Source organism: Sporobolomyces salmoneus, assembly GCF_050403485.1.
Source record: "Sporobolomyces salmoneus JCM6883 DNA, S_salmoneus_JCM6883_v1_ctg17, whole genome shotgun sequence".
Classification (NCBI taxonomy): domain Eukaryota; kingdom Fungi; phylum Basidiomycota; class Microbotryomycetes; order Sporidiobolales; family Sporidiobolaceae; genus Sporobolomyces; species Sporobolomyces salmoneus.
Window position 1 is genome coordinate 263,391 of NW_027481146.1, and position 17,440 is coordinate 280,830.

At 51.0% G+C, this 17,440-nt stretch overlaps 7 protein-coding genes across 7 annotated transcripts; 1 reads left to right on the forward strand and 6 right to left on the reverse strand.

Moving 5' to 3' along the window:
* Positions 1-181: 181 nt before the first annotated feature.
* JCM6883_002749 (uncharacterized protein) lies at positions 182-604 on the reverse strand (the record flags this gene model as incomplete). The annotated part of the gene is made up of 1 exon (XM_076631521.1): positions 182-604. One exon carries the CDS (start codon positions 602-604, stop codon positions 182-184), a length of 423 nt encoding a protein of 140 aa, XP_076488582.1.
* A 186-nt stretch (positions 605-790) lies between these two features.
* On the reverse strand, positions 791-2,352 carry JCM6883_002750 (mismatch-specific DNA-glycosylase; the record flags this gene model as incomplete). Its single annotated transcript, XM_076631522.1, has 5 exons — positions 791-1,054; positions 1,123-1,408; positions 1,519-1,595; positions 1,659-1,801; positions 1,878-2,352. 5 exons carry the CDS (start codon positions 2,350-2,352, stop codon positions 791-793), a joined length of 1,245 nt encoding a protein of 414 aa, XP_076488583.1.
* A 204-nt stretch (positions 2,353-2,556) lies between these two features.
* On the reverse strand, positions 2,557-4,618 carry JCM6883_002751 (uncharacterized protein; the record flags this gene model as incomplete). The annotated part of the gene is made up of 7 exons (XM_076631523.1): positions 2,557-2,878; positions 2,954-3,249; positions 3,315-3,804; positions 3,867-3,950; positions 4,021-4,127; positions 4,191-4,221; positions 4,485-4,618. The coding sequence occupies 7 exons, from the start codon at positions 4,616-4,618 to the stop codon at positions 2,557-2,559; spliced, it is 1,464 nt and encodes a 487-aa protein (XP_076488584.1).
* A 426-nt stretch (positions 4,619-5,044) lies between these two features.
* Positions 5,045-6,440, reverse strand: JCM6883_002752 (uncharacterized protein; the record flags this gene model as incomplete). Its single annotated transcript, XM_076631524.1, has 7 exons — positions 5,045-5,185; positions 5,247-5,537; positions 5,600-5,824; positions 5,887-5,980; positions 6,053-6,115; positions 6,217-6,310; positions 6,416-6,440. The coding sequence occupies 7 exons, from the start codon at positions 6,438-6,440 to the stop codon at positions 5,045-5,047; spliced, it is 933 nt and encodes a 310-aa protein (XP_076488585.1).
* A 315-nt stretch (positions 6,441-6,755) lies between these two features.
* On the reverse strand, positions 6,756-11,079 carry PEX6 (AAA family ATPase peroxin 6; the record flags this gene model as incomplete). The annotated part of the gene is made up of 11 exons (XM_076631525.1): positions 6,756-7,025; positions 7,093-7,232; positions 7,295-7,518; positions 7,581-7,962; positions 8,029-8,661; positions 8,725-8,884; positions 8,949-9,157; positions 9,217-9,440; positions 9,502-9,837; positions 9,896-10,773; positions 10,837-11,079. 11 exons carry the CDS (start codon positions 11,077-11,079, stop codon positions 6,756-6,758), a joined length of 3,699 nt encoding a protein of 1,232 aa, XP_076488586.1.
* A 382-nt stretch (positions 11,080-11,461) lies between these two features.
* Positions 11,462-13,352, forward strand: MID1 (Mid1p; the record flags this gene model as incomplete). The annotated part of the gene is made up of 3 exons (XM_076631526.1): positions 11,462-12,365; positions 12,424-13,138; positions 13,202-13,352. The coding sequence occupies 3 exons, from the start codon at positions 11,462-11,464 to the stop codon at positions 13,350-13,352; spliced, it is 1,770 nt and encodes a 589-aa protein (XP_076488587.1).
* Positions 13,353-13,492: 140 nt separating this feature from the next.
* JCM6883_002755 (class I SAM-dependent methyltransferase) lies at positions 13,493-16,571 on the reverse strand (the record flags this gene model as incomplete). The annotated part of the gene is made up of 11 exons (XM_076631527.1): positions 13,493-13,526; positions 13,586-13,972; positions 14,041-14,197; positions 14,271-14,471; positions 14,528-14,624; positions 14,686-14,941; positions 15,000-15,371; positions 15,436-15,555; positions 15,616-15,795; positions 15,862-16,238; positions 16,305-16,571. The coding sequence occupies 11 exons, from the start codon at positions 16,569-16,571 to the stop codon at positions 13,493-13,495; spliced, it is 2,448 nt and encodes an 815-aa protein (XP_076488588.1).
* Between the last annotated feature and the right edge of the window lie 869 nt (positions 16,572-17,440).

A 17,440-nucleotide genomic window follows, 5' to 3' on the forward strand; every position in this document is an offset into this window, starting at 1 on the left:
GATTCATGCAGGTATTGCCAGAACTTGTTCCGGGGGGAGGCGTCTGCGAAAACTCTCGAGGTAAAATCTCGTTTGCCTGCGAGAAGAGAGAAACGAGAACATACAGTAGCGCCCAGCTTGGTTGGCCTTATCTCCAGCGTACAATCCGCAAACGACAATGCCCATATCGTGTTTGATAAAGTCACCAATTGGTCCTTTCAGCTGCTGCTGCTTGAGCCTGCGGCGGAACTTGAGCTGGAGGTTGAATCTCCGGTGCGACTTCCCTCCCTTTACCCTTCTGTTCCTTTGTGAGTCGATTCTTATGCTTCTTCTGCAGCCGTGACTCCTCGAGCTCATCGAAGGATCGTTCCGGTAGCTCGTCGTTGTCGTCGTCGACAGGATCTCGCTTCGGTATTTCGCCTCTGGACTTCCGAGGGGAAGGAGCGCTGGATCTCTTGCGTTTTGGAGGTGTGTCTACCGCGTCGGCATCGTCAGATTGAGGAGTAGGGGGAAGAGGTTTGTCGATTCGAGGTGGTCTAGGTCGGCTTGAGGAAGCTTCTGGTGGCGTAGAGTTGCTGAGACTGTAGTCCGATGTGTCACTACGCGAGCTGGTAGTCGAGGCCATCGTCTCGAAGGCGGTTTCGAGCGGATGGAGGGAAAAGTAGATCGTAAACACGGTTCGCGTTGTTCGCGTCTTCGGAGAAGTTTGGCGAAAATCCTCTTCGCTCGTTCGCAGAGTATAGCAGAACGGCTGCATTGCTCGTTCTAGCAGTGCTACATAAACAAGAGCGGAAAAAAACGCCACGAGTTCTCAATTTTCCTTTTTGACTTCCCCGTTCAAATCTTTCACCATCTCCGATGTTTCTAGCGTACCATCATTCTCGATTAGAGTTACGTTCCATTCCTTCGATTCCTCCTCGTCCTCCTGAGCTTGCAAAGCAGCGATGTCCTCCGAAATGGGGAAAAGATCTTCTTCTCTGTATTCAACGAGATCGCTCGGTAGCTCGAGTGTACCACTGTTTAGCTTTTCGACTCCTTTCTTGAGTTCTCCAAAGATTCGAATCTTGTCGACGAGCTGACAGAACCAACAAGATTCGAGGTTAGTTGGAACTCGTTCGCGCACGGATTTTCGTTCAGACTTACTTGATATTGAACCACGCGAGCCGAGCTCGAAGGTAGACACCAAAAGAGGACTCTGTGTCTCGCTCCTTCATCGTTCCCTTCGTGTGATAGCGGATCGGGAGCCAAAGAGATCGCGATAGGTTGAAGTCCGAGTTTGATCTTGGGCATAGCGGCTTTCCTCTTCTTCTTGTTCTTGTTCTGGTTCTTACTCGGTGAGATTGTAGGTGATTCTGAAACAGGTACGGGAAGGTCGTGGAGATGACGGAAGACGATCTCGCAAATCTTCATGCCGACGAACGCGAACACTCTGTCATTCGTAGGAAGCAAGGCTATCAGCTTGAATGTCCACACCAAAAAGTACCGTATATGCTCCTGCGCCACGAAAAGGGATCCGAAACAGAGGGGGAGAGAGCTGACTTTGGTTTAAACTTGATGATTTTGCGAAGAAGCGCTGGGACTGAAGCTCTCATTTCTTCGATCGACAGTTCAGACATCTGTTGAAGTAAGAGAGTGGTCAGTGAATGTCCAGCAAGACTCTTGCGCGGAACGGAACTCACTTCAGCAGTCGGACGAGGAACGAGATTCGTCGAACCGATATTGTAGAGATCTGGCAACGTCGAACCCTCTGAAGGATGTAATTGTCGATCCGTCAAGCCACCCCCAGCTAAAGCTTTCCAGAAATGATTCGTTGGTGAAGCGTCTGACGGAACAAGCGAGAGGGGAAATCGTCAATTCCCTTCGTTCCTCCAGTCTCCTCCGTTTCATTGATGACTCACAGTGCTGTCCCATTTGAGCTGACTTCAATCCAGGATTGATTCCACACAGGATGAGATCCAAATTCGGCTTGAGGTAATCCGTGAGAGGGTCGTCTCCAAATTCCGAGTAAATGCTAGCATCCGAGTAAGGACGGGGTGGCTTCTTCTTCTTCTTCTTCTGCGTTGTGTCTTCAATCGGTTCGGAAGGGGATCGTTTGGTCTTGCGAAAGTAAGGAGAAATGCTTTCCCTCGATCGAGGAGGTGGAGCGGCGGATCGTAACCGAGTTACTTTGCGTTCAGGAGGCGTCTCAGAGAGTGGAGATGGCGAGGGTTCCCGTTTCGTACGCTCGAGAGGTCTGGCGAGGCGAGGAGAGCGTCTCTTAGATGAAGGAGATGTAGCGGCGAATCGGGCGAGGTGAGCCTTGAATGCGGGCGATACTATGTTCTGCACTGAGTCTGGTAGTTCTAGAGGCGGATCAGAGGTCGACTTGAGCATCTCGCGAAGTAGTGTGGTACGGTAAGGGAAGGAGAAGTTGAGCGAAGTTTCTTCTCTCCCACGCAAGGCAGAACACGGAACGAACGAAAGAACGACTGTTACTTTAATCAGAATGAAGGCTACATGCAAAAGCTAGAACTCTCCAAATCTTCCACACGCGAATCTTCCAATCCCCGTTTTCTTCCCTGTCTAACTGTTCTCCGCTTATAACTCGACGTGTCGGTCGGATTTGACCTCCGTCTTGCCTTCCAATTCCTTCTCGGGGTCATCAGGAGTCGACAGGTCCTTGGTTGCGTTCGCCTCAATAAATTCCGCTAAGCTTTCCAACGAACGATCTCCGGAGTAGTCGATCCATTCCTTCGAACCCGAGGGTCGGAATTTAAGAGTAGGGAATCCGGAGACTTTGAAACCGGCGGACGCAGGCAGATCATTCTCCGTTGCGTCAAATTTAGCAATGGTTAACTTGCTCCTGACGTTGGCGAATCGTTCTCCGAGGGTGTCATAAATCGGCTTGAGCTTCTTACAGCTACGATGAGGCAATCATCGAGAGTCAGTTCTCATCCGACGAGAAGCAGACGGGAGAGAGAGGGAAAGAACTGACTGTCCACACCAAGGAGCGTAGAATTCGACAAAGAGATCCTTATCCTCGTCGACAACCTTTTCGAATTCATCGGCGACAAGAACGAAGACGGGTTCATCTTGAACGGGCGCTTTTTGGGATTTGATCGAAGGGGAGATTTTACCTCCAACAAAGTCCTTGACGAACGAAGAGACGGTGTCGTGGTCGACAGCCTTGGCTTGGTCGAGAGGGTACTTGGTCATCTTTGAGATGTCTTGAATCGCGAAGGCGGGCCATTTAGGCTCGCCCAAGTTGAGGGATTTAGCGTGGTCGGAGAACTGAGAGAAAGAATGAAAGTTAGCTCAATCTCGCAGCAGCAAACATCGAGAGGAATATGATTTACCTTGTTGGCATCAATCCAAACAAAGTTGACCTTTCCCTTGTGCTCACGAGCGACGGGCTCGAGAGCCTTGACGATCGACTCCCTCTTGGGGTTCGAAGATTCGATAAAGATGTAGGCGAGGGGGATACCGGCCTCGGCGTAGGTCGCGAAATTGTCAGGAGAGATTTCGTCGAGGAGAGGGACAGAGTGTTCCTTGGCGAAGACGAAGAGCGAGTCGTCGGTGATCTTGCCAGAGAGCTCGTTGCGACCTTCGTCGAAAGATTTGTAGAGGACGACAGCGGGGGTCTTGACGTTTGCTGCAGCGGCGGCAGCGGGTTCAGTAGAGAGACCGAAGAGGTAATCGTCGCGGTAGAGATCGGCGAAGTTGTTGAAGGTGGATTTCGTCGTCTCATCCGATTCGTCGGCGTAGGCGATGATGACGACCTTGTCGGCCGATTTGAACTCGTCGTGGTTCGATGATGTTACTTCCGAGACAGCGGGGAGTGCTTGTCTGAAGGAGAAAACGCAAAGTCAGCATGCAATTGAAAACGCAACGCAGGTCTCGAAACTCACTTCTTCATGTAAGAAACGATTCCATCAGTCTTCCTTGATCCTCCGTAATCCGCAGCCTCTCCTCGTCGGAACACCTTCAACGTGCTGTGGAATCGAACGAAGCTTGAGTCAGTCTTCAATTTTGACGATCGTAATCGAAGATCTGACGACGTACGGGTATCCATTGACACCCTGCGAGGAGCAGAGTTCAGTCTCGACAGTACAGTCAACCTTGGCGATAGGAATGTTGTCCTTCTTGAGGATAGTCGCAGCCTCTTCGTACTATCGATGACAGCAAAGTCAGTTCCTGTGACTTCTGCAATCGATCAGCGGCGAGGAACTTACATGAGGAGCGAGAGCTTTGCAGTGGCCGCACCTAGATACGGCAACAAGCGAAAGAGAAGTCAGCTAATCTAGAGCTTCAAGATTATGTGATTGCTTGTTGCTCCGTGTCAACACCTCCAAACGCGACCAGCTCCATCGATAACGCTTCATATGCTCTTTGTGCTCACCGTACACCCCAACTGAAACGCGTTTCCAGCGATTCTTGTGCTGATAAAGCTGCCACGTCGAAGGCTCTGAACCAACTTTCCTTCATCTTCCCTCTTTCGCGTTCGCAGAGTAGTTGAAATGACTGACCAAGGAGCGAAGAACTCGACTAGTCCTAGGGGTTGATCGGCAAAGTCTTTGAAAGAGGATTTCGTGAGATCTGCGACGTCGGAGGCGGAAACGAGGGCCGCGAATGCGGCGAGTAGAAATGTCGAGGACCTCATCTATATGATTAAGAAGTTAGTATGTTGAGCCTGACGAGTCAGTGGAGAGCTTACGATGAGTTGAGGGAAGAAGAAGTGAATGGACGAAGAGAGTGAGAAATTCAAAATTCAAAATCTCGTCGCGTCGACAAGGTCCGAAATTTTCGCAAAGCTCTGCTTTCCGCTATTCCCCTGACTGTCTTGTAAGTAGTGCTCGAGAGCCTGGCAGTGGTCTGGACGATCCCAACGAGTTTTGCCACATTTCGGACTTCCGAGGATTTCGCGTTCGCGAAGCGTTCTCTCGTTACGATTAGGCATTCGATACGACGAAACAGAAATGGATGACACGGATGCACAGCAGATACCCCGGAGCCCAATGAGAAGAATACAAGCAAATCTATGAGAGTCTAGCAAGCAAAACCGACGACAGAACGATCAACCGAGTCTTTACAGTTTCCCGACAGGATCACGAGTGACAACACCAATGATGTGACCCGAGGGAGCGTCGACGGGAGTGAAGACCTCGGCATCCTTGGGTTCGAGGTTCTTGAGACCGAGCTTGGGAGGCAACATCGCGGGAATGTAGTGCTACAATGCGTGGAGAGGGGTCAGATCAAGCTCTCATCGAGTACTCAAGGGAAAGGCGTACCTTGTTGGGCAACTCGTAGTGAACTTTGCTAACGTGTTTGTTATCGTTCAAAACTTTCTCTCCCATAATGTACAGAGTCGCTTGAACACTCGCCGAGTTGTGTTCAGCAAAGATCTCGAGAGTAGTATCGACGACGTTCGAGTAGATCTTGTCGAAATCGATAGCGAGTTTAGGGAGAGCGTCGACCGTGAGAGCAGAAGTAGAAATTGGAATCGTGTAGGTGCATTCGACAGATGTGGAGAAGATTCGATCATCGACGGGTTTCAAGGTCGCAAAGTCGTCAAAGACATACTAGATCAAGGTGAGAGAGCGTAAGAAGATGATTTGTGAAGTCTTCATTACGCGAAACTCACATTTTCGAAAGAAGATTCCGTCGACTTCAATACCAAGAGGTCTTTGATACCACTTTCGCAAGTAGCAGTGATATTCTTGACACCTTTCGTCGCATCGACGACGACTGAAGTGAATCGTTTCTCTTCCCCATCTCGCACGAACGAATGCTTGTGAGGTTGACCTCTGACGGGAATTCGAGACCATTTGAGCTGAGTGATATCGACAGAGACCCTCTTGAGGTGAGACTATGTGAAACAGTGTGCTGTGAGCGAGGTGTAGGAGCAGCGAGAGGAGAACAGAGGCTCACGTAGGTGTTGACGAAATGGAGACCCAAGTCGAGAGCGAAAGTTTCGGGTTGAAGGACGTAGGGCGATTTCTTCGCAAAGACGTTGATCGTGTTTCTGTCAAAACCATCGGTGTTGTCAATATGAGTGAGTCGTGCAAGCGAAAGAAGTCGAATTTTCGATTCTCACTTGATAGAATCGGTCGCTACGATAGACGAGTTGTCGGATTCAGTCCACGCTTTCTCGACATCACTATGTAGACATCAAGTACCATGTCAGCTCCATAACGATCAAGCTAACTCTTACAAGGCGGCGGAGAGAGCTCATCCCGAGCGAAACTGACGGAAACTCACCCTTCAACTAAGCACTTGACGATATATTCGGCTACCTCGTGCTTTCCATCAGCGTTTCGAACTACACGGAACACTCGGACCTTGTCCTTTCCGTCTGCGAGAGGCGTCGAGGGAAGGGAGGTTCAACAAGTGGGGAGAAAGAGCGCAAAGTAGATTGCTGTTAGCCATAGTCCCTGTGTACATGAGCTCAGGGACTCACATTTGGCTACAGCGAGATGAGGCATGAAGGAGATGAGAGAGCGAGTTGTACTACGATGATAAGCGATAAAGTTTCGGCAGAGGCTTGCGAGTCTGAAGTCGTCGATAGGCGCAAGGGCGACTGGTCGAAAGTGCACAGAGATAGCGTTAGGTGAGGTGAAGAGGGAACAGGAAGAGAGCGAGCAGGAAAGAAGCAAAAGTTGAATCACCGCGAAACTCCGCTTGCTCCGATCCGAAATCTCCGTCTCTCTTCGCAAGACCGGTCGCGCTCGGACGGGAGGCAAAGCACGATACAGTACAACACTTTTCACTGCTACGGACGAATGCTAGACATACTGAGCTCACTGTTCCCGAGCTTTCCCTTTCCCCTTCGCTGCACTCCTCCTCTTCTTTTCTTCTTCGTTCTCACTCTCTTCCTCCTCGCTTGCGGCATGTCCATTCGCGACAACTCCGTTCGCCTTCCTCTTCTCGATTAGGTCCTTGACGAGTCCACCCTTCTCCTGCTCTTGCTTCTTCGCCATTTTGTCGTCGCTGTTCATCGTTTCCGTCGAGAACTTGGCTCGAACTTGCTTGTAGTGTGCGAGCTCCTGAGGACTGACGGAAGGAATGAGCTGTCAGACGAAAGAGATATATCAGTATCACGTCGCTTAGATAGCGAACGAGAGAGAGAGGCCTCACTTCGGCGAGAGCAGCTTCAAAGTCTTGTTGAGCTACGAGGACTTCGATCTCCGAAGGTGTTGCCAATTCGGCGAGGTAATACTGAGGAGTGAGCAGCGCAGTTTGACCATTCGAGTAAGGTGGTCGAGAGTTGAGATCCGCTAAAAGGCAAGAGAGAACTTAGCGAGAGTAAGCAAGCTGAAAGTGAGTGAAGAAAGCTCACCGATTTTCCGATCGATGTCTTCTGCTTTTCGACTCATTGCCTTGAGCATCGCATCCGAGCAGAGCGCGTAGAAGTCGGCACCAGTGTAGTTGAATGGGCATTGTGCCGCGACGAGATCGAGTCGGATTGAAGGTTCGAGTTTGAATTTGCGAGTGAGCGCTTCGATGATCTTCAATTGTGCTTGATGCGTTTCCGAGATACCGAGGTACAGCATTCGATCGAACCTATCATGTTCGTTAGAGGTCAGCACTACTCCGTGAGAATTGCGAGAGGAGATGAGGCTCACCTTCCAGGACGGAGAAGAGCAGGATCGAGCAAATCCGGTCGATTCGTCGCACCGATGACAAACACGTCGTTCCCGCCTTTCCCCTCGCTCATACCGTCCAATTCTGCGAGTAACTGACTGACAATCCTATCCATAACTCCACCCGAATCTCCCTGGTTTCCCCTCTTTGGCGCGACCGAATCGAGCTCGTCGAAGAAGATGACACAAGGTTTCGCGTCCCTCGCTCGTTGGAAGACCCTTCGAACGTTCGCTTCGGATTCTCCGATGTACATGTTGAGGAGTTCGGGGCCTTTAACCGAGAAGAAATTGAGGGAACACGAGGTTGCAACGGCTTTCGCGAGGAGAGTTTTACCCGTTCCGGGGGGACCGTAGAGTAGGATCCCTAACAGAGATTCAGCAGAAGTCAGCACAAGCCAAAGTCAGACAACAAAACGAAGGAGCAGCGTACCACTTCGTTTCTTCAACCCATCTGCAAACAATTCCGGTTTCTCGAGCGGCAGTTGAATCGTATCCAGGATGTCGCTCTTGACATTCGCCAATCCTCCAACGTCATCCCAAGTAACATTCGGAATCTTTGGTGCCCCAATCGATTCAGAGTAGGACGAACGAGCCGCTTCGAGCGCTTTCGAGAAGTCGTCCGAAATGAGCGAGATCCCCGACTTGACGAGGTCGTTCAGTGTCGGCAGAGTAGACGTCGGGGAAGATTCGTTTGTCGGAGTCGAGACGGGAGAATTCGAAGTCGACAGGATTGAGAGAACCCGTTCCGCCGCGGCAGCTTTCGCTCTCCGAACGAGATCGACCAGATCATTTGCGACGAGGGCCGCAGTCTGCACCGCGAGACTTCGGAGGGAGACGTCGGGGGCGAGGTGTTCCGAGCTCGTCAAGTTTTGAAGGATCGCTAATCGTTCGGGTTCACCAGGAGCTTCGATCGAAAGTTCTTCCTTGAAGAGGCCGATTACGCCAGTTGGAAGTTTATCGATATCGGTAGTCGTACCGAGAACAATTACGGGTTGAGATGAGGAGATGAAGCCAGATCGTATTGTCGCGAATGATTCTCGAAGAGTCGTAGTCATCGCAGGTTCTACGGAATGAAGTGAAGGTCAGAAGCGCACTCAAGGGAATTGACCATCAGTGAGAAACTCACCTTGACCAGTTTCGAGAGCTTGACTCTTTCTCGCCAAAGCCTCCATGTTCCGTAGAATCAGAACGCAAGGAGCACAAGCTAGTGCCTTATCTACGGCTAAGGCTTGTAACCTTCCTTCTGTCTTCGCATCCGTATCTCCTAAAAGGTCGTAGGCGTCAATCTGGCACAATGAGGGAAAGTCAGGAACGAGCGCAACGAAAGTGAATTGCGAGAAGGAAACGAACCTCGAGAACGTGAACTCCTAGTTGCCTGGCTACTCCGTTGACTAGCGTTCTCTTCCCACTACCTCTAGCTCCTTTGCCGAGAACAGTGAGCGGTAGGTCGTAACTTGAGGCGTTGGGTGCGAGAGCTGCAAGAATGAAATCGTGTAGGCGAGAAGCTGGAGCGGTAGTCGATGATGAGGAGCTGGAATTGAAGGGTATCGGTAGACGAGCTACAATATAATTCGACGATGAGCGAAACTTCGAATCGGAAATTTGGAGAAGAACTCACTCAATCCTAGCCAGCCTCCATCGTTCGGAACTCTCGATTTCTCCAGACCACTCTGCATCAACTTTGTCACTTTTGGATCGACATAACATCCGAGCGCTCCAGATTCTAGCTCCTCGTCGAAATCGATCGGGTTCTCGTTCGGCGGAGGAAGTTCTGAGGGTAAGGATAAAGCAGTGACGACGAAATGTACTACAGCCGTCGGAATCGAAGTCGATGCAGGTAATCTAACAACTCGAAAGGTATCAGAACTTCATTCATTGTAATAGAGGGACAGAGAAAACTGACTCGAATTCGTCTGATTCTTCTTTTCCATCATTGTTTGACATGAACCTCACCCTCGATTCCTCAATTCCAATCGCTATCACGTCTCCCTTCTTGACTACTCTCCGTCGGTTTTGGAAGTAATCCTTGAGTCCTTCGAGGAAAAGGGGTTGGTAAAGCTTGTTGACGCTGTGAGGTGACGCTACACGAGCGAGAGTTAGAGAAGCGGCTATCGGCAAGGAAGGAGGCAGAATCGAAGAGACGTTGGGAGCAGGTTCGAAAGAAATGGATGAGTCAGGAGGAGGTGAAGGTCCGAGGAGGTTGTGGAGGAGAGGCGGAGGCAGATGAACCGGAATCGAGCTACTACTCCTAAAGATCAGCTAATACTTTCAGGTACGGAAAGGCCAAAAGTACTCACCCTTGGGTTGTCGAATCCTCAGTCTCTAGTAGCCCATCAGCCGCGAAGACTTTCACCAATCTCGCTGCTCCATCCGTATCCGACCTCAAAACAACCCAATCTCCGCTAAACAAGCCTATCCGACCGAGATCATTCGTAGACAGGTACGCTCTCGGTACATCGTCCTCCTCCTGATCCGGAACAGGCGTCAACAGCTCAGAAGGAATCGGATGATCGAGCGCGAGAGGCACGAGTCGAGATCGTTGTTGATTCAGGGTGACGGTACTTGACGTTAGTCCATCGAGAGGGAAGAATTGTCGTTGTTTCGATGAGGTCGAGAGAGGGGAAGTGAGAGGAGTTTGACCGAAACGAGTTGAGTGAGATCCCGAAGTGAGGATTGAATTCGCAAGGAACGATTCATCAATCTCGAAATCTTCCTCTTCGTCGTCTTGCGAGTCATTCTCTTCGACCTTTGAGATTCTGAGGCGGTCTTCGAGAGTCTTTGTTGAGCTTGAATCGTTCTCATTTTCGTCGTCGCCTTGGCCCGGAGGAGGAAGGACGATGACTCTCGTCTGACCCTTGACGACGACTCCCTGCAAGACAGGTTCTGCCATGGCAACCTTCCATTTCCCTTCCTTCAACTTGAGGGATCCTCTTTCTCTGATAATCTCCCCACTTTCAAGCTGGCTGATGAACGCATCTTGCTGATCGGATGCGTACGTGTAGGATGGAGAGTCGGGAGCGAAGAGGACAAGAGAGGTGAGCGGAACCGGTCGGGCGAGGGAGAGGAGAAGAGAGGGAGGACTCGAGGAGGAGGAAGAGGAAGAATGAGGACCAAACACTCGGCGCTGAGTCAGGGTCAACGCTCGAGGGATGAGTAGTGTTGCTGGATCCGAGTCCTACGCTCCACCTCCGACCATCAGCGTTGCACTCTCGAGTTGGATAGTCAGAAAACAACTCACATCTAGACCGGCCTCTCTCAGCTCCCCTTTGCTAGCTTGCCGTACTCTCACTAGCACACTAGCTAGCTCATTCGAATGTTGTATCCGTGCATGTCGAGACTTGACGGCGAGAGTGTATTCCGAAGGGTCGGAAGAGTCGGGAACGAGGTCGAGGAGAGAATCCCACAAATGAGGGCTAGCGAGTGCAGTTGTAGTGGAGGAGTGATCTGGTAGTTGACTCCATCGTGCGGCGATCGAGGTCATTGTTGTCGAGGAAGGTGAAGAAGAAGAAGAGCGGAAAGGTTCAAAGGGCCGGATACCTCAGTTCCCGATCACGTGCCATCAGTATTTTTCCCACTTTTCCAGCTACAGTAACTCACTATCAGTCAAAGCCACATAGTCACGTCGCAAGTAGTCGCAAGCACGTAAGAATCGCAGGGCTTCGGTGAAAAACGGATAAATTCGGGTTTCGCTCAAAAGTCGGAACACGCTTGATCGGCTCAGCTGAGTAGCAGTCTGTATCGTAGCACAAAGGTCTGTATCAGAAGGAGCGAGTCAAAGGTGAGGACACGTCCGAAAACCCACGTGCTCGCGGATCCAGCTCTTTCTCTTCTTCACCCAACACCCTTCTCACTCCCAACACTAGATGATAGACCGGATAGCTCGCCCGCTATACAGACGGCGACCTCCGAACCTGATCCTCTTTCTCTTCTCCCTCCTCTCCCTCCTCTCTTTCACAGCCTCAGCACAACCTCTCCCTCTCTCCCTCCCTTACAGCTCTTCATTCGACGTGATCAGCGGTCAAACGAGCTATTTCGAACTGCCACCGACGAACGACGAACAGCTATACTTTACTCTATCGCTTTGTTCTCCTCCCGAAGACCTCGCGGATTCTCCTCTTCCTACTCACCTCAATACGACTCTTTACGTTTCGACGACTCCAGATATCCAGCAACCAGGACCCGATAATGCACCGAGCAAAGCTAGAGGGGAAGGCGCGACCTCAAAATTGGAATTTGGAGCAGCAAATGTGACTCTCTTTGGCGAAGGGACGGATGGAGTTTGGGTCGGAGTCACGGCACCGGACGATGCAGAGCTAGGTGGAGATGGAGATGGAGTGTGGACGTTCGAGTTGGACGTGACGAACGATGCTCCGCTTGTTTTACTCGATGGAGGAGCAAGTTTTCATTTTCACGATTCGGATCAATCGACGGCACTCCTCACGACGGCGAATTGGACAGATGGATCACCTCAGCCTTCAGCCTACACTCCTGTCTACTATTCGATCATCTCACCCTCAACTCCCCTCTCATACAGTCTCGGTCGATCGAGGTGTTTCGTCAGATCTCAGAGCAACGTCCCGGAGCGCAATATTGAGGCATCAGAGACGACCCGAGGGTATGGAGGTGGTACGAGGAGTCAGTTCGCCGTGTCGGATCTACCAGGAGGAGCGAATTACACAGCGTGGCTCGTGCAAAACTTGACGGAAGTTTCGAATTCGACGAATGCGACGAGGTTATGGGATCCCATCTTCTTTACGACAAAGTCGAGTGAGTCTTTCCGGGTGCTCTCGACACGAGTGCGTTAGAACTGACGTCTCGTTCATAGCTTCTTCCTGTCGACTTCTGTACGGTCTCGATTTCTGCCCATCAGTCGCCTATTCTGTCCCCGCTCCTCTCTCCCTTCCGACCTCTGACCTCGTCGACTACTTCAACTCGACGATATCTCCTTCCCTCGCGGCCTTCGCTCGGACCCTTACGACTTTCCCTTGCAACTCGACGAAATTCGGACAATATTCCGTCGTTTCAACCTGTACCGACTGCTACGAAGCCTACCGAGATTGGATCTGTGCGACGACGATCCCTCGGTGTACCGACGCTCCTCCGAATATCACGACTCTCGTCCCATCGAATTCCTCCCTCTTCGACCCCGAAATGGATCTCGCAACCTGGTCGATTCCTCCTCACTATTCGGATACCCTTATTCGAGATTACCCTCCCGCTTCCCGTACCCCTTCCTTCGCACCCTCGAATCTATCGACAACGTTTCCCGACCTCTTCAATTCTTCCTATCCCTCGAATCGTCGAAACTCGCTCGAACAATCTCCGTTCCCATACTCCGAGGTTCCACCTTGCATGGATGCCTGTCATCTCGTTGATGCGAGATGTCCGAGCTTCTTGAAGTGGTCGTGTCCGACGAGTGGAGATACCGGAAGAGCAGTTTATGGAATGACGGAACAAGTTGGACGAAGAGAACGAATCGCGGGAGATGTGAGACATAGCTCGAGAACGGAGAGGGCTCAGGATCGTTGGGGGAATGTATAGTGAGTACACTTCGAGTTTTCATCATCTCGATCAGACGACTGAGCGAATTCTTCTCGAAACAGTTGCAACGCTTTAGGCTCGGATCTCAAAATGGCGGTTCAGTTCGTTTCGATCTCTTCTTCCGCGTCATCTCTCTTACCGTCGAGCCTTTTCGTCGTTATCAGCATATTGTCATCGGTTTTTGTATTAGACTTTCTCTCCGCATTAGATTAACGCAAATAGACACTTCTCGCATTCAAGTTCTCATCGGACCGTCTCTCCACGTCAGAAACCGAGAGAAGGGAGACACTGCTTTTCGTATTCAAAGTCGAGGAAAGATGGAAGATTCTCAGAACTCAACCAATACATGCAACTTAGAGCTTTGTGCATCGATAGAACGAGGCGTACCTGCAAGGTTCGAAGGATGTCAGCTCACACTGGATGAAAGCTCGGGGAGAAAGGCCTACATATTGACCCGATCAATCGGTTCTTTCCCTCCAATCGGTCTCTTGTGAATGCACTCGACCTCGAATCCTTCCCTCCTATAGAGTTCGAGATACCAAGGTTTCTGACCAGCAGAACGGAAGAAGACTCTTCCTCCTTGGACGAGAGCTCCGTGAAGTGCTCGAATCGTTTCCGTCAAAGCGCATTTCTTCGATTTCTTCGATTTCGAGGAGATGGTGTTGTCGAACCAATCTTGGAGATCCATGATGACGCATATCGTGAGAGAGTTCTCCTTCGCGAGTCGATTCAGGACGTTGTTGATCGAATCGGTATGAAGTCGGAAACAATCGAGTGCTGCGCCGTTCTTCGCTTTGAGGGATTCGAAGCCTGCGCGAGTCAGGTAGAGAGGGCTACGGAATACAGTATCAAGTGCCGATCAGTGACTGCTTCCAGTCGATAGAACGCGAGAGAGGCTCACCAAGATTTTTTCGTATATCTTCCCTCGAGACAGAGTTGATAGTGGTAAGCCCCATTCGCGATGTGTGTGCCGTATGCGACAGGATCGAGAGTATCGATTGCGAATTGTTCCGTGGTCGTCTCGCTGAGGAAAACGTTCGCCTGATTGATTGGCACTCCTGAAAGAGGACAGAGAATGAGTTTGAGCCCTGTCCAAACACTCGTACCGATCACTCGGAGATTGAGACGTACCGAGAGCGTTCCACAAGAAAGCCGGATTCGAGAGGAAGACTTTCGTGATGAGTTTCGAGAGAAGAACAGGCCTTAGTTTGTCGTCCCAGATCCTCTTTTGTTCATCGAGCGTCTTCGCAGCGCAGAATTCGTGCGCGACTTTCGACATGCCTGTCAAGTAGAGAGCTACCTTGGCGAGACGAAGAGCGTGACCCGAGTAGCCTGGAACAGAAAGCCGGATTAGCGGAAATTCGAGGGAGACGAGCGATCGCGCTCACCTCTCAAATAGAAGCAGTCCGAGAACGCTTTGTCGTTCTTCCTCCAGAATTGGTAGGCGTGACTCGAAAGAAATGGTGACATCTTCGTATCGAGTAGCTGACAAGATGAAACGAGAGATTAGTCTCGCAGTCTGAGGGAAGTGAACGAATCGACTGACTTCTCGGAATCGAGGGTGTTTTCCTTCTCCAAACATGAGCCAGAAGTCTTCATATTCAAGCGAGTTGATGCAAGCGAGCTTTAGTTCGAGGACGTGTCCTTGGCACGGGTTGAAATCGACCGTGTGAATTCTTCTCGGATTTCCATCGATCGCATAGTGAAGAGCGTTGTCTCCGGCCGAGGTAATACAGAGGATCGAGTCGTTCTCCGTAAGGTTGAGGTGTTGCATATCGACCGCCGGATCTTCCCAGGTGAATCTACGAAAGAACGACTTGGTCAGGGAGAGACTCAGTCGAAGGGATCGCCTGGACTTACCCATAGATCCACGTCCTAAACTCTCGATGTTGTTTGTCATCTAGGTAAGGCACCCGATAGTGCTTGAGGCCGTAGTGGAAAGCGGATAGTTGTTGTTCGGGAGCAACGTCGATGCGGACTGAATCGCTTTGATCGCTCGAACGAGAATAGGCTCGTTCCGTCTTGCGCCTCGAAGAAGGTACGCGAGAGAGTGCCGCGCTGAGACCGAGGGCGAGATCGGGGATGTCGCCACCGCTGGTAGTACGAGAAGCAGTTGGTCGGAGGAGGGGAGACGGCGAGGCAGAAATGGTGTTTCCAGCGTCGACCTCGTACGCTTGGTTAGCCTTTGAGGTATCGATACGACGAGAGGTATGAAGAGAGACGTAGTAGGGACTGCGAAGAGTGAGAGCGGGTCAGCTCAGGCTCGCGCACAGGATGCATGTTTCTCTCGACTCACATCGAGATTAATCCGGGTAAGATGAAACCATTGCGAGAGTTGAACGACTTGATTGTCGCGAAGCGGTGTTCAACGTAGGCTCGACGAGAAGGATGAAGGTCGACGTGATCGAGTTCGAACCTGCGGACAGAGCGTCAATTGTCAACGAAGACTCATAGTACAGTAGGAGACGATTCTCACCAGTGCTGCCAGAACAAGCGACTCCAGTAGCTACATTGTCGAGATGCAACGTCTCCGATTACGCTTGCCATTGAGGAAGTTTCGCGAGTTGAAACGTAGAAATCCGCGACCGAGAGGAGACCAATCGGTGATAGAAGTCGATCAATGCGATCGAGCAGAGTAAGGTAGTCGGGCATCATACTATAAGCTCACATCGAGGAGATCAGAAAAGTTCGGACGAGATTTTGAATTGTCTCGCTGGCTCACCTGAGAGAGTAGCTCATCGTGACGAAGTCTAGTCCACCCTCGTTCGCGTCGATTCCTTCCTCGGTCCACTCGGGGAGCACGAAAGTCGTCGCATCTTGGAGGAGGCAGTGGACGTTCTTCCAGCCTTTCGCTTCGAAGCGTTTCCGCGAAACCTCGAGGAGGGGTCCACACAGATCGACGACGTAGACTGCATCAAACTCGCTGATCGGAAAGTACTTGTTCATCTCCTCAATCGTCCATCCAGTCGCACCTCCAACATCGACCCAGACGAGTTTCTTTGATGGGTTTCGTTTCCGTTGCTCTCGAAGATGAGCAGCAGAGAGTCGTAACATCGTCGTTCGACCACGTAGCAGTCTCGCACGTGTCTTGTCGTAGATCTGGTAAATCCGAGCACGCGAATAGTCAGCAGTTTTGTTCAGTCTTGACAAGAATCGCATGCTCACCGAGGCTTGACCTTCGTAGAAGCTGTTCAATCTCCCTTCTTGAGTAACAGTCTTTCCCAACGGCTTCAAGAAGCAATTCCATGCGAAAGTGAGTGCGACAGAGAAAGTGCTGGCGAAAGCGGAAAAGACGATTGTCGATATCGCGACGGCAAGGACATAGCCAGAGGTGGGCGAGTGATGGGTATATGTGTCTAGCTGACGCTTCAGGATATCGAAGAAGTAGATGGAAGCTCCAGCAGTGCCCAGAAGGATTGCTTTCGTCGCCATGTTTCGTAAAGCTTTGTTGAGAGCTGAGTTGCTAATTCGCGTTGAAGCGTTGAAGGTTGAGATAGGCGTTACTGTGCGAGATTGGAAGTGATGAAGGTGGGGCCGTTTCGGAAGAATAAGACTGTGAAAGGAAGAGAAATGACAAACGTGCGACGGAAGAAAATTACGAACGTGCTTTTGACATTTTGCGCTTCCGCATTTCTGTGTAAAGCTTCGCACTAGCTCTGGAAGATTCGACGTACAGTAGCATGGGCTCACTCCGCACGGAGGAAAGTCGAGGGAAGAAAGTCATTTTGCACGTTCGCAACTTGAAAGAGAATCTGCGTCAACGAAAGGTCGAACCGAGCGCACCCTTCCAGCGGTTTCTGCGGACTGGAGTGCTGTTGGGGAGAGTGCAAGTTGGTCAGCTATTCATCTCTACGAAATGCGAGAAGATCACTTACCCGACTTGCCCTTTCCCTATGCAGTCATCTTTCGCGCGTTCGATAACCAGCACCCTGTATCATCACTTTGACGCTTTCCTCCGCATAGCCAGGAACCTGCAAGAGCTGAATGAGCAGAACTTCGGAACATTGAGATGGATCCGACGTTTCAGACGCTCTCAGAGGAAGTAGAGCGTGTAGCGAGTGTAGATCTTATTCCGAGTAGCATCGAGCGTGTCTCTGAGCGTCTCACTTGTCTGTTCACGCTCGAGTCGGACGGTTGATGTATTTCGGAGATGAAGCGAGGTTTGCATCCCGTCGGAAGAGAGCACATTCGACGGGCGAAGAGACGCTGCCTTGCGAGGTCGAGGACGGCCTAGCACTGGAGGAGAGAAAACTGGGAAGCAGAGGCCCCGAGGAGCCGACTCGAACGAGAAAACCCTGCAA